General features: G+C 45.2%; 1 protein-coding gene across 10 annotated transcripts in view; it reads right to left on the reverse strand.

The window, feature by feature from the left end:
• Nucleotides 1–14,031, reverse strand: part of LOC147882977 (Pseudouridine synthase family protein) — a 101,998-nt gene that overhangs the window by 30,521 nt on the left and 57,446 nt on the right. For all 10 annotated transcript variants that reach the window (XM_087401070.1, XM_087401067.1, XM_087401071.1 and 7 more), the window contains 2 exons: nucleotides 13,765–13,843; nucleotides 13,471–13,553 (listed from right to left, as the gene is read on the reverse strand). In XM_087401070.1, coding sequence (XP_087257196.1) covers nucleotides 13,471–13,553; nucleotides 13,765–13,843 — 162 coding nt within the window. The remainder of the gene's footprint in view (nucleotides 1–13,470; nucleotides 13,554–13,764; nucleotides 13,844–14,031) is intronic.

The raw sequence follows: 14,031 nt of genomic DNA on the forward strand, positions 1-14,031 counted from the left end.
AGCAACATTAAACTCCTCCAAAATGAAGAAAAATGCAGAAATACAGCTTCAAAATACTGACACGCAGTTTGAGGCAGACTGAACTGACTTCAAAGCCTACTGCAAATTCCGTACAGGGCCATACACAGGCCGTACAGCATTAAATTCACCTGCCAAAATCCGTACTGCAATAAATGACTTCTGACACAGTCTATACAATAGTTAATGATGATGACGCAGTCCGTGCTGCAGTAAATGATGATGACGCAGTCGGTATTGCAATAAATGCTGCAGTCGCAGTCCCATACTGCACCGTACAGCAGTAAATGCTTGTCATCAGATCCGTACTGCACCGTACAACAGTAAATGCTTCCATACCACAGTTCGTACTATTGTACGGACCACACGTGCGAGCTTTGAAGGAGTAAATGCAGCCATACAGATCTGTGCCAGCCTTAAATGCATCTGTACAAGGCCGTACAGTTGTACGGATTCCGTACAACAGTAATAATTATGTGTGACACCGTACGGTTGCAGAAGAGCTTCGGGCTGGTGCTGCAGGTCCGAAATTCTCCCAAATGCTCCAAATGTGCCTCCCTTTGCAATAGCTGGTCCAAAATGCAATCTTCTTGCATCAGAAAGAGGTTTTAAGTGCTTGGAAAGGTCTCAAACACTCGTGGGAGCGTGAAAACCTGCAAGACCAGCAGGAATGAGGGCTCTAGAGGCTGCCAAACAGCTTGGGAAAGCTGTCAATGGCTGAGGGAAAGGATTCCCCATCTGCTCTATACCACTATTGGGTGTTGGAAGAAATGGAAGCACAAAGGAGACAAACGAGATGCTGTAATAGATTCCTGCAAAACTGAAGTGTGGAGGCTCAAGGGAGAGCCAACATAACCAAACCCTAGGGCTAACTGCCCTAACTGGACTAAGTGTCCTAACTGACCTAGATGGTACATAAACTACTGTACCAATAGTCCTAACTGACTATAACTAGGTCTACAAGGTACATACCAAGGTATAAGTGGCATCTATGGATAGCCCATGAGATGGCCTACACTGAGAGTGAGGAGGGAGAGGATGAGCAAGGAGGGAGGGAGGGGAGCTTGCTACTGCTAGAGAACAGATTGGAGCTTCAACTTGTAGCTTATAACCTTGAAATTGAGCCTGCTAAAATCGCCTTCTTGAAGCTGAGATTTTCTAATGAGTCTTGGAGTAGAACAAACTGAAAAAAGAGCTGAATCTGCAGCTGATACAAAGGTTGAAGATTGCAGTCAATTCTTCCAGCAAATGTCGCAAATCAAAGAAGCTCTGAGGTCGCAATTTCCTTGCAGCTCCAATGGTTATGAAGCTTGAGAGCAGGAGCGAGTGCAGCAAGAGCAAAAGCAGCAGGAAGGTGTCACAAAATACTAGACAGGCTGCAAGTTGGTGTTGCGACCTGATAGATAGGCTGATGGTGTGATGTCAGCAGCAAACGAACGCTGAGAGGAATCAGTGGGTGGATCAGATACTTCCAAACAGATCCAAGGGATCATATATCCTCGCTAGAGAGCGCTGGAGGCAAGGATATAGGGCTGAGGGGGAGGATACCTAGAGGAGAAGAGCTAGGGAGGAGAGAGGAGCCACGACGGGGAGCAGGCTGCAGTTAATTGCTACTTTGCTGCATGTATATCTCTTTTGAAAAAGACCTGTTGGGATGGCATAACCAGCATATCACCTGTAAAACCACATGTGGGGGAGCAGGTTTATCAGTGTCCCACAGCAAACGTGGGGGACAAACCACTCTTCTGCCAAGAATGGCAAAGCAGGCCTGCAATACAATGGTAAGTCCACCACGTCAACCCAAACAGGACATTTTTGCTGAATGAGGCTCTGGTAATCCTTAGTAGGCAACCAAGGGTATACATGCACCAATTGATTCCCAAAAAACAAAGGAGATTTTACTAGTAGACGTTGGTTTATATTGAGCATCTGTGAAAATGACTTACTCTGGCGGCCTTGTAACAGCCCGCAACAAACATCCTTTAAGCAATGATTTTCAGCCATTGTGCTACATCCCTGCATCAGGCATCCGTCTCACAAAGAACAATACAACAGGTTTTTTAGCTTGATTGATTTCAAAGAATCCTTCCTACAAAGTATCTGCAAAAGGCTGCAGTTCAAGATTAACATAGCTCTGCAAACCCTCATCAGCCAAAGCTTGATGATGCTTGGGCTCACCCCTCTTGTATTGAAAAGTATACATTTCGGATTTTAAAAACCCACATAATAGCAACTGTCATCTAGTGTCACAAGAAAACATTACTAGATTTTGCCAAGCGTTTTGCCTAGAAACGAGGTTTTTTAATGTATTTTATATGAATTATATATAAAACATAAATAATTATCTTCAGATTCTCTCTCTCTCTCTCTGGGAAAAGAGCTCTCAAATACACATATGCACATTGAGCACTCTCAAAAGAGTCAAGACACAGGAGACAACCTGCACTAGGGCGTTTCGCCCAATGCACTGGCATTTCGGCGAAACGTTTCGTCTGGAAAAGTTTCTAAGTGTTTCGCATGCAAGAAACACATGTTTTGGTTACACTGAATGCATCGCCAATCCAAAACATCTGGCCGCCAAAGGAAAAGGCAATAAAGTACCGTCATCATAAAGTACATCATCAACAAGAGTAATTCCTTTTGATGAAATAAAATATGAGTGCTTGGGTTGTTGCAAGGCAAGGGGTCAATCAAATGCCTTTGACCAGTGCAGATTCTCAGCTCGCAAGGAATTTCCATCCAGAAAGTCACGACCATGTCATTTATGATAAGAAAGAATCTCCTTCCAGGCCAAGAGCATTTTGGAAACAAGAGGACAGCCTTTAACCGTGCCATCAATATAACCCAGGATGAAATCCCACGAAGTGGGATGCCAATACCCAAAAGCAATAGTCAACTGCGAGAGTAGATGACACATCATAGCAGCCCAAGGCTCATCATTCTGCTGAAATTGCAGCATCACTTTGTAGGCTATCTCATGGGTTATCCATAGATGCCACTTATACCTTGGTATGAGCCTTGTAGGCCTAGTTATAGTCAGTTAGGACTATCGGTACAGTTAGTTTATGTACCATCTAGGTCAGTTAGGACACTTTGCTTCCAACACCCAACACACTTTTCCCTTGTGAATATGAATATTCAATATATTCAAGCCACCATGCATCTTCAAGGAAAAGAATGCTGCATAGAGAGTAATCTAATACTCTTATGGCCATGTTTTGTGCACCAAAGAAGAAATGTCTTTTTTGTAAAATATCATCAAAGGAAAGAAAAACTAAATATAGGCCACCAAAATTGACTGCACAATTCGGAGTGGAACGTGAAGAGGCCAAGTGGCTAGCTTCCAATATTCCAATTTCTCCCTGAGCTTTGCAAGTACCCAATCTGCTTTCTGTCCATGAGTGATATTCCATCCCAATGGACAGCCCAAATGACAAACAAGTTGATTGGGTAAAACAATTTCCCCAGGCCACAGAGAGCTATGCAAATCCTTAGCATGCAAAGGAAGCAGCTTTGACTTGGAAAGTTTACCTGCAAGCCAGCAACTATTCGATACAAAGATAAAGCACTCATGAGTTGCGAAAGATTAGCTTTTGTATTCATTGGAGTGAAGAATGAATAATCAACATAAGCTTGCGCAGTCATGGGCTTTCTTCCATGTATCTCCAGACCATGCAAGACATCAATGGCCACAAGATGATCAATATAAAAAGGCATCGAATGAGTAGCTATTGCATAAAGCAAAGCACTAAGAGGACATCCCTGTCTCACTAAACGAGTCCACTGATCAGAAATATCTCCTGATAAAATGCATGCAACTTTACTATCATTGTAGAGCCAGTAGATAGCATGTTGCATCCGAAGCCCAAATCCAAAGGATTGCATGGTCTGTGACATAAAATCCCACTACACAATATCAAAAGCTTTGGCAATGTCTTCTTGCAGCAAGAGTACATCCTGCTGAGTATATTTTGCATATTCTATCCCAACATAGGCATTTGGAATATTATCAATGATGTGTCTGCGAGGGATTAAACCATATTGGGTAGGATGTAGGCCCTAATGAAGAAAACCTTTTATTCTATCAACCACCATTTTGGCAACCATCTTATAAATGACTGGCATGAGTGTATAAGGCCTCCAATCAGCAATTGATTCTCAAAGATGCTTTTTCGAGATCAACTAAACCAGCCCTTTCTTCCAAGCATCTAGCATTTGCTGATTTTGCTAGGAACTATTAATCATATGCAATAAAACATGCTTAAGGACATCCCAATAAGCCAGAAGAACTCCATCGTAAGAGCATCCCAACCTGGGGACTTCCATGTACCACACGACTTTAGAGCATCAAGAAGCTCCCTTTTCGTGAAAGGTGACTCAAGCTATTGAGCCTGAGCAGGAGCAATAATGAGAGAAACATGCTGCAATAACCTCCGTCTTGCTAACAGAACTTCTTGTGAAGAGGAATCCAAACTCCCAAATTGTTGGGCAAAACGATCAGCGCACTCTTGAGCAAGGTGTGTCCATGAGGAAGTCCAAAGACCATCAGAAGTCAAAACCATGCAAATATTATGAGCCTGCTTTTTATAATGTAAGCTGTTGAAGAACTCTTTAGGAGAGCAACCTTTAACCAAAAAAGCTTTTTGCCTGGATCTGGTTTCCCATTTGACAATTTTCTTATGGTCATTCCTCTGTAGTAATTGCTTAGCATGACACAGACAGTTAAGCTCAGGCTTAGTTAAATATTTGACATGGCTGAGTTCTGTCAACTTTTGACGGATGAATTTAGCATCTGCAACCACTTTCCTTAAGTGATGCAAATAATGCTTCCCATAATCACGAATAACAGAATGTATGCGAGAAGCAAAGGCATTCCAAGCATAGTCAAGATCAATCTGCCAATATTCCAGAAGGTGTGCAATGGCATTACCAACCATATCTCATGAAAAGACAACCTGAGCCATAATGGAGCATGATTGGAATGAGAAAAGGCATAACCACCCACATTTGACACATAAGAGTATCATACTGCTGCATATTTATCATGTACCAACAGTCCAACCTGGCCCGATATGCAGAGTGGGCATTATGCTGAAAAGTGTATCCTGAAAGTGTAGGCTTCAACTCTCTCCAAAGATCTACAAGAGCGAGCTGAGAGGTCAAATGAGACCAATGTTGACGCTCCAAAGCCACTATGTGAGTATTACCTGACGTATTGTCCCCTTGCTGGGGTGCATTATTAGAACCCCCACAAAGAAATGCATGTTGTCTCCAAGAATATTGCTGCATATCCTCCCATATTAAAGCTCTTCGATGAGAAGATTGAGAAGCATAAATAGAGGCAAATTCAAATATTTCACCCTAGATGAGACACTGAATGATGATCCATCAGCCTTCTTTATCATTCAAAGCCACAATTGAGTGAAAAGCATGCTTGACAAAGAAAAGCAACACCTGAAAAGGAGTGTTCTCTAGCATAGAAGATATCATAACCAGCATAATGGCATGTCCTGCCTGCATACATATGCTGATTGTACTCTTGTCGAGCTACTATATCAGGCTGTAACTCATTGACATATGCCCACACAAGCTTCCATTTCCGAATGTCACATAGACCTTGTACATTGAAGGTCAAGCACTTGATTTGTCAAGCAGATGTTTTATACAGCTATATACAGCTGAGAGTCTTCCAAAAAATAAAGCATTAAGTCTGCATGTCCACCTCAGGGTCTGGGCCTTGTCCGGACACAACAGCCTGATGGGAGGACAGCAAACCACCAACTTCTTCCTGGGCTGCTGTAATAGCGCCACACACACACATAACAGCAAGGGAAGAAGGAGGGATTCGACACAGACAGCCGGACAAAACCCACAACAGTGTTGATTGACTAAGTGCAGGACTGAATGTAACATGAGCGAAACCCCTATCTTGGTTAACAAACTAATGACGGATTGCTGGGCAAAGTTTTCTAGGCTAAGGAAAGGGTATGCCAAGGCTGGAATAGGTAACAGAGAGGGCTGGAACCACAAGTGCAGGGAAGGATTGGCTGACTCGACTCCACACTCACTCACACACACCTTTTTTTTTGGAACAAATTTTGCATTAAGAAAGCATTTACATTCATAGCTGTCCAGAGCAGGACAGCTACTACTCACAACTAAAAACAGTAATAAAAAACTTCCAACTGGGCCTGAGGAACGCCTCAAACACACACACATAACAGCAACGGGAGAAGGAGGGATTCGACACAGACAGCCAGACAAAACCCACAACAGTGTTGATTGACTAAGTGCAGGACTGAATGTAACATGAGCGAAACCCCTACCTCGGTTAACGAACTAGCTTGAGCAAATGACGGATTGCTGGGCAAAGTTTTCTAGGCTAAGGAAAGGGTATGCCAAGGCTGGAATAGGTAAAGGAGAGGGCTGGAACTGCTCACAAGTGCAGGGAAGGATTGGCTGGACTCAACTCCACACTCACTCACACACACCTTTTTTTTTTGGAACAAATTTTGCATAAAGAAAGAATTTACATTCATAGCTGTCCAAAGCGGGACAGCTACTACTCACAACTAAAAACAGTAATAAAAAACTTCCAACTGGGCCTCAGGAAGGCCTCAAACGGAATGAGCGTCCTGTAGAGACCAAAGCAAAGAAGCTCAAAAATATGGGAAGACAGTCACTGAAGAGTGCTCATACAGTGGAATGGTACGAGCACGATACAACGATAAAAGAGCCCAATATCGAGAAAATATCATACTCCGGGAGAGAAGTATATCTTCCAAACAACCAAAACTGCTTTCCAAAGGAACTGGATCGAAAACGAGCTCGAAGCCTTGTTGTCAAACAAAAAAAAATCACTCACTCACACACACTTTTTTTTTGGTGGAATCTATAAACTTTATATTATAGTCAGCAGTCCCAGAAAACAAGCATGCTAATATATCAGAAAATGTCATTATGAGACAAGTAAGCATAAGCATCTGACTGAAAAGCACACATCTCTCTCTCTCTCTCTCTCTCTCTCTCTCTCTCTCTATGAACACCAGGAGGAGAAGGGGACAGCAGCAAATGACAGTGTCTGAACAATGTGGCGAGTATGCAAAACAAATTGAGGATGGCAGTGTGGAATTGTAATGGCACCCTATGGTCCAACCCAGGGGGGTTCTTGGAGACATACCATAACAGAGATGTGATCTTCTATACTGAAACACATGAAAGCCCAAAGAGAGGGCTACCCACAGTGACAGGATACACATGGGAGCCTGCCCACAGGAGGGAATTGAGGAGGGATGGTGGGGTACGAGGATCCGGAGGGGTTCAGATCACATTTGAGGCCACTCCTCACTATGGTACGAAAGGAGGAGCATGCACGACACATGTGGATCCGCATCTAGTTACCAGACACACAGCTGACCTTCATTGCACTATGCTATTTTCCCCCAGAAACATCATCCTATGCACGAGAGGTCACCACTGATGGGCACAGCCCATATGAGACTATTCATGATGATATCACGGAAATCTCCAGACATGGGACACTCTCCTCCTTGGTGACTTCAATGCACGAACTAGCAACAGACAGGTGGGCCTATTAGATTTCCTCGTAGTACCGGAGATGGATGCAGCAGAGCTGGGGATCGTGAGATAGTCGGCAGATACAGAAGCACCAGTGACGGCATATGGGAGACATTTACTCGAGCTGGGAGCCATACATGACTCGATCATATATAGTGGTCTTCGTAGATGGCCATCATCTGGTGGGCTCACCTATTTCCCACATGGAGGGGGAAGTAGCATGGTAGACTACCTGCTCGGCCCACTAGCATTGGCCCCACGGATACATGATTTTATGGTGCCACCTCCTCCACTTGGAGCTGACCACTCATATCTCACTTTTTGCATATCGGTCGCCACGCCAGCCATGAGGAGGTCCCCTCCACCACCCGCTTGTGTCCAGATTCATTTTGACCATGCTCTTGACCCGGTGTACATGAGCCACCTAGCTTCCGAGCTTCCAGTACTACTTGGGGATGGGATGGACCTCGCACATGCATCAGACACTCTCACATCGGTGATACAGGAGGTTGCCGCCAGATCCTTTCCCACGACACGATCTACACGTGTTCCACATGGGAAGATGCCCCAAAATCCATGGTTTGATGATGAGTGCAGAGAGATGAGAGCCCACCTCACATGAGATAGCATTGGGACATTTGACTCCGCTAGAGGCACATCGGATATCATGCCAAGTGACACGGCGTAAGAAGCGGGCTTTCCTCATGCGTAGGATGGACGAGGTGATCAGTTCTTTTCATGGAGGAGATCCTACCACTGGATGGGGACTCTTATCAGAAGGGAAGTCACCCATTCCCATCACAGATCCCACAGTCTGGCACACATATGCATGCTCCCTTTATGATGTCCCAAGTCAGGCACCACCTAATATGTCCTCTATGCCCATGCCCACCACATGCCATTTGTTTACTCCGCAGAATGTACGAGCTGCCCTTCTCCGGCTTCATAACCGATGATCATCGAATCATGAGGGACTACGCACTGAACATTTTGCACATGGGCAAGAGATCCTAACCCCGATATTAGCACAGCTGTTCAATCATGCTGTATGCCATGGCTTCCCACCTACCTTAAGCACTACCACCATAGTACCGATACGCAAGGCAGGCGACCCCATGCACACTGGGAACTACCGTACTCTTATGATTGGCCATACTTTGGCTAAGATATACGGGTCGGTACTAGAGAGGGAGATCAGCAGTCACACAGAGGGCCACGGACAACGGGCACTTGGGCAGGCAGGATTCGGAGACAGCACTCCACCCTGGATCACATTTTCACTCTGAGGGCTATTATTGAGGAGGTGAAGTCGAAGCATCAAAAAGTCTACACTTGCTTCGTAGACTTTCGTAAGGCATTTGACACTGTCCCACGCTCTCGACTGATCAGAAGATTACAAGAACTACAGCTCCCAGCCATCATGAGTTTATATGAGTTTATATGAGTCTGTCAGAGGGAGGATACGCGCCCCAGGAGGCTTATCAGACTGGATTGAGAGCACCATCGGAGTAAAGCAAGGCTACCCCCTGTCACCAACTCTCTTCGGGCTCTATATCGACGAGATCACTTCTTTCGTCGATCGATTAGGCGGAGAAGGTTCGCTCCTGGCTGACATGATGGTGAAGATACTGTTGAATGCTGATGACATAGTCCTCATATCATCCTCCGCAGAGGGACTGCAGAAACATCTAGAGGCTTTGGAGATGTTTTGCAAAGAGAGAGACCTGACAGTTAACCTTGGAAAGACCAAGGTTATGATCTTCAACACCTCGCAAGCAATAGTATCCCGTCACCGTAGTTTCACATACCGAGGTGAGCCTATGGAGATAGTGCAGTCCTACACATACTTGGGGATAGTGTTCACTGGGACCAGGTTTCACAATGATCCATGCAGGTACGGCACGACTCACTCGCGGACGGGGTGCTCTGGCCCGACTAGAGAGACGATGCTTCTAGGCACACTTCCAAGACCCCCCGACAAAGGGCTGGCTCTTTGACACACTGGTGAGACCCACTGCCATGTACGCAGCAACTTTCTGGGGGAGTGACATTTCAGTGACAGAATGGAAGAGATTTGAGAGATTACAGGTGACCATGGGATCCAGGATGATTCGAAGTAAATCCTCAGTCCCTCATCAGATTATACAGGCAGAGTTCGCCATGACCCCCCTCCAAGTTGATGCCATCTTCCAGACGGTGACGTTTCTCCACAGAGTTTGGTCCTTACCCCAGTGGAGACTACCGAGACTAGCATTAGAGTCCTCCAGGCGACTAGCGGAGAGTGGTGTCGATATAGCATGGTATGCACGGGTATCCACATGGTTTGGTAGCCATGGCATTCAAATGGACAGACTTCCTCCCTTTCAGTAAATCCTTGACGCACCACCCAAGATGATACCACGAGATGAGATCAACCATATCATACGGTTGAACCTCCTCCAGCTCCATACATCTAGGGCTTGGGGGGGAGAGGATCTCTCCACCAAGATCCAGTTCTACCGTGATCACTTCCTGAGGATCTCAGAGCACCGGTCTTGTCATCAGACCTCAATATCTTGAGGACAGGAGAGTTTCACATTCACTGAGGATCGCCATTGGTCAGCTACAAGTCTCATCACATCAGCTACGGATCGAGGTAGGGAGAGTTGCAAGCATACCCAGAGAGCAGAGGACTTGCACACTATGCTAGATGGGGGAGATCGAGACAGAGGAACACTTTCTATGTGTTTGCCCAGTCTACTATGAGATTCGAGGACGATACCATTGCCTCTTTCAGGAGGGACAGGGCTTTGGCCCACTCACACGATTGATACATTTTCACAATCAGGTCTGTGTTGGGCTCTACCTGCTTGAGGTGCGCCGACAGAGAGACACAGATGCGATAGGCTAGAGAGCAACATGGGCCGATGCCACAGGTCACCATCGACTAATCACAGACTTGTGTCACAGATTTCTATGCATCTGAGTCAGCTGCCAACGTAGCCGAGGGAGAGGAACTTGATGAGATGAGAGCATCATGGATCAGCAGTAGGGGCGCACGAGGATCACACACTCCACGTGCGACGCGGAGAGAGCCCAGAGTACGCATGATCGCGGTCCAGTCTATCTCATCCCTTCTCAGAGGCGACCGCCAGAGAGGAGGCATCACCCTTGACTAGCACACCGGAACCAGAGATCAGGGAGACCACGCCCTCCCCCACATCACGAGACAGCTCGACAGACAGATATACGAGTGCTTCTCACATCTCATCAGAGTGCCACCAGGTTACCTGGATACAGAGCACGTACTAGGAGTGCTAGCCTTGAGCACCTGACACGCTCCTGTTACTTTGCTACTCTAGTATTTTGTTCACTAGCTGAGCATGTTAGTGTTTTAGCTTTTGTTTTCAGTCAGTTTTTTCAGCTTTAGTTCTTAGCAAGGGTCTTAGTGAACCCTTTGCTTCAGCCCTCAATGGCTTGTATGAGGTACTTCTTGGATTCGTACTTTGTCTCATAGGCCCGCGAGGCCTCTTGCAGACGTTAATATATCTTTCTTTCTTTTTTTCTCTCTCTCTCTCACACACACACACAAATTACATGCTGCAGTGCAAAAACCACACATACAAAGAGACTCACTCACAAACACATACACAGCACCAACCCAGACGCAGAGCCAAACATATATCATACATAGAGAGCTAGAAACAGCAGTAGCGAGTGGAAGCAATAGGAAGAACAGCAATGTATCGACAATGACAGATACGAGCAATGGCAAGCACACAGAGTGAAGCAATGAAACAACGGTCAGCACAAAATATATAACAGCTACACATGCACGCGTAAAAGGCGACATGTGAGGGCAGAAAGGGGAGGAAGAAAGCAGCTGCAGCAGAGGGCTGCAAGAGCAGTGAGCGGTAGTGTTGGAAGTATGGTGCCAAGCACGAGGGGGGGGGATAATATTATTTACAGAAGGGAGCTAGGGCTGCAATAGCATCAAGCAGCAGAGAGAAAGGAGGGATATATCACGGAAGGGAAGCAAGGGAGAGTGGACACGATCTGGTCAAGTTGTATTTCAATTCGTCACCATCTTCAGAGACACTCATTCCTGTCACGTTATGAGCTCTATAGGTCATTGGTGTCATGCACCTCATTCATTACGAGCTCATATTCTCTCATGTCATGACATGGAGCCTTAAGTTAGTCATTCAATGAGCCCATCGTGATTAGAGATAAACCCAGCTTGCCCACCATGATAACTCCTTTTAAGCAACTGTCTTCTATCCAAGGGAGCCCCAGAGCCTCATCTCTTATCAAACTTCACTTAGAGGGGAGTTTATCGTTCTTCACTTGTGTATCTGACCTGAGGCTCTAATGTCCCTGCGGGGTCCAGGGGACAGATACAACTCAATGGCAAAGGATCAGAGTCCTTGCTTCCTCTGGTAAGCTATGGGTCATTGATCCATCTTGAATTGACCTTAAGGAGGGTCCCCAATGCAGCACACACATGCTAGAGACTCCAGCACTTCATGGATCTTATTCTCACTCAGCTAAGGTGAGACTTGACCAATTGGAGTTGGCTTTCAATAGAGTGACGAGATTACTGGAAAATCTGCAGTTTTTTTAGTGCACCATGGGGATTGGTTATAAGGTACTATGGAGAGCTTATCAGCATCAGCCTATATTTCTGGATTGAGCAGGGCCTCCCTGAATATCACCTTCACACTGACTGGTGTCATTTTCTATAGAAAATTTAAGAACTTAGCAGACACTGGGCTTCACAGTATATGCAGATCTCAAAAACCAAAAAGCACTGTTCTTCCCAAGCTGAGAGTCCTAAGTATTGTTTATGGGATTGCACTCAGTCTAGGCATATTTGGAGTGGATCTGCTTGATTGCAATTTTCTCTGATTGTCCCTTGACTCTTACTGTGGGTGGAATGTTTTTATTGCTTCATTCCAGTTCTCCCCAATCGTCCCTTCACTCTTACTGGGGATGGAACATTGTTGAGAGCCTCAGCATGGCTTCCTTGATTCTAGTTCTCCCCCATCGCCCCTTGACTCATACTGGGGGTGGAATGTTATTAACTGCTTGATTCAGTTCTCCCCCATCGTGACTCTTAGTCTATTGGGAGCCTCAGCATGGCTTGCTTTACTTTACAAGGCTGAGTCATTTGACTCTAGTCAGAGATCTCGTGTCCACATTGTAGGCAAGTCATTGCAGCCGATTTGGTAGCTGACAGAGATTTCACCCAGATTCGATAAGACAGGGTCACTCAGAGAAGCAGGTGGGACGGATGTTATGGGGATTCACAGCTGCTAGACTTAGAGCATAGACCTTCCTCAAAGTGTGCAATGGCATTATACCCCTCCTTGATGACTCTTTTGGAATACCTCATGTCGTAATTTTGGGAGCTGGGACTAGCCTTCACATTTTGTTTCTATTTCAAAAAGAAATGACGAGAATGCATCCACTGAGAGTATCATGGGCACACAAGTGAAATGATATTCCTTTCTGAGCATTAGTATGAACTATCCAAAGGACCAACATCACAAAGAGTTTGGCCTACTTAACCAAACTGGGCAGTTGATAAGAAAGGTGGCCAAACCTCTCCCTTGTACATGCACAAAGCTGACATGGAGCATGAGTGGCTTGATACCATGTTGGAGGATGAAAGAGAGAGAGAGAGAGAGTGCACAACAAATGACCTTGAAGGTTACAAGAAGCTTCTGGAGCTTAACTTCCATTGAACAGGCTCATAGTCCCATTTAATACGCCACTTATTCAAGAATTTGAATGTTCAGCTAAATTGAAGCATCCAAAAAGAAAATAAAAGCCTCTAATCATGTTTGTCTACTGCTCCGGGAATTTCTGTTGACCCATGTCATGAGAACTCACCTCTTGGCGAAAATGATCAGCAGTACGAGAATTCCTGGCCAAAATAAGCAGCCCAGAAACCAAACGATCGAGCCGATGAATTGCTTGTGTCAACATTAAGGAACACTAAAGATGGCAATTACTGTTTACTCTCAAACATATGGACCAAAATCATACCCATGACACAGTATATTGACTAAGTAAGAAGAGACAGGTGAGAATGTGCCAAGAGAGGCCATTATTGCTATTCTGGTTTCTTCTTCACTTCCCCCAAGGCCTTGTACATGCGACACAGGCACACAAAGTACAGGATACGATAAAGAGTGCCAAAACTATGTTCTGCCTGCAGTATTCCTAAGACAGTGTTTTTACGATACTGTCCACAGGGATGGACCTGCAATCAAAGAAACCATTGAGACAAATTATTGCAAATATGAAGAAACAGTTAAAAGCAGTAATAGCAGAGGTATTGGAGCAAACAAACAACTTTCCATAAAATAGCAAAGCAGCAGTACCGGAGTTAACAAAAAACTTCTTAAAACCTTAGCTGCAGTCAATAGAAAAGCTAATATGATTGACGGC

This window comes from Dipteris shenzhenensis, chromosome 29 (genome assembly GCF_047967505.1).
Source record: "Dipteris shenzhenensis isolate YYH24624 ecotype China chromosome 29, Dip_SZ_1.0, whole genome shotgun sequence".
Classification (NCBI taxonomy): Eukaryota; Viridiplantae; Streptophyta; class Polypodiopsida; order Gleicheniales; family Dipteridaceae; genus Dipteris; species Dipteris shenzhenensis.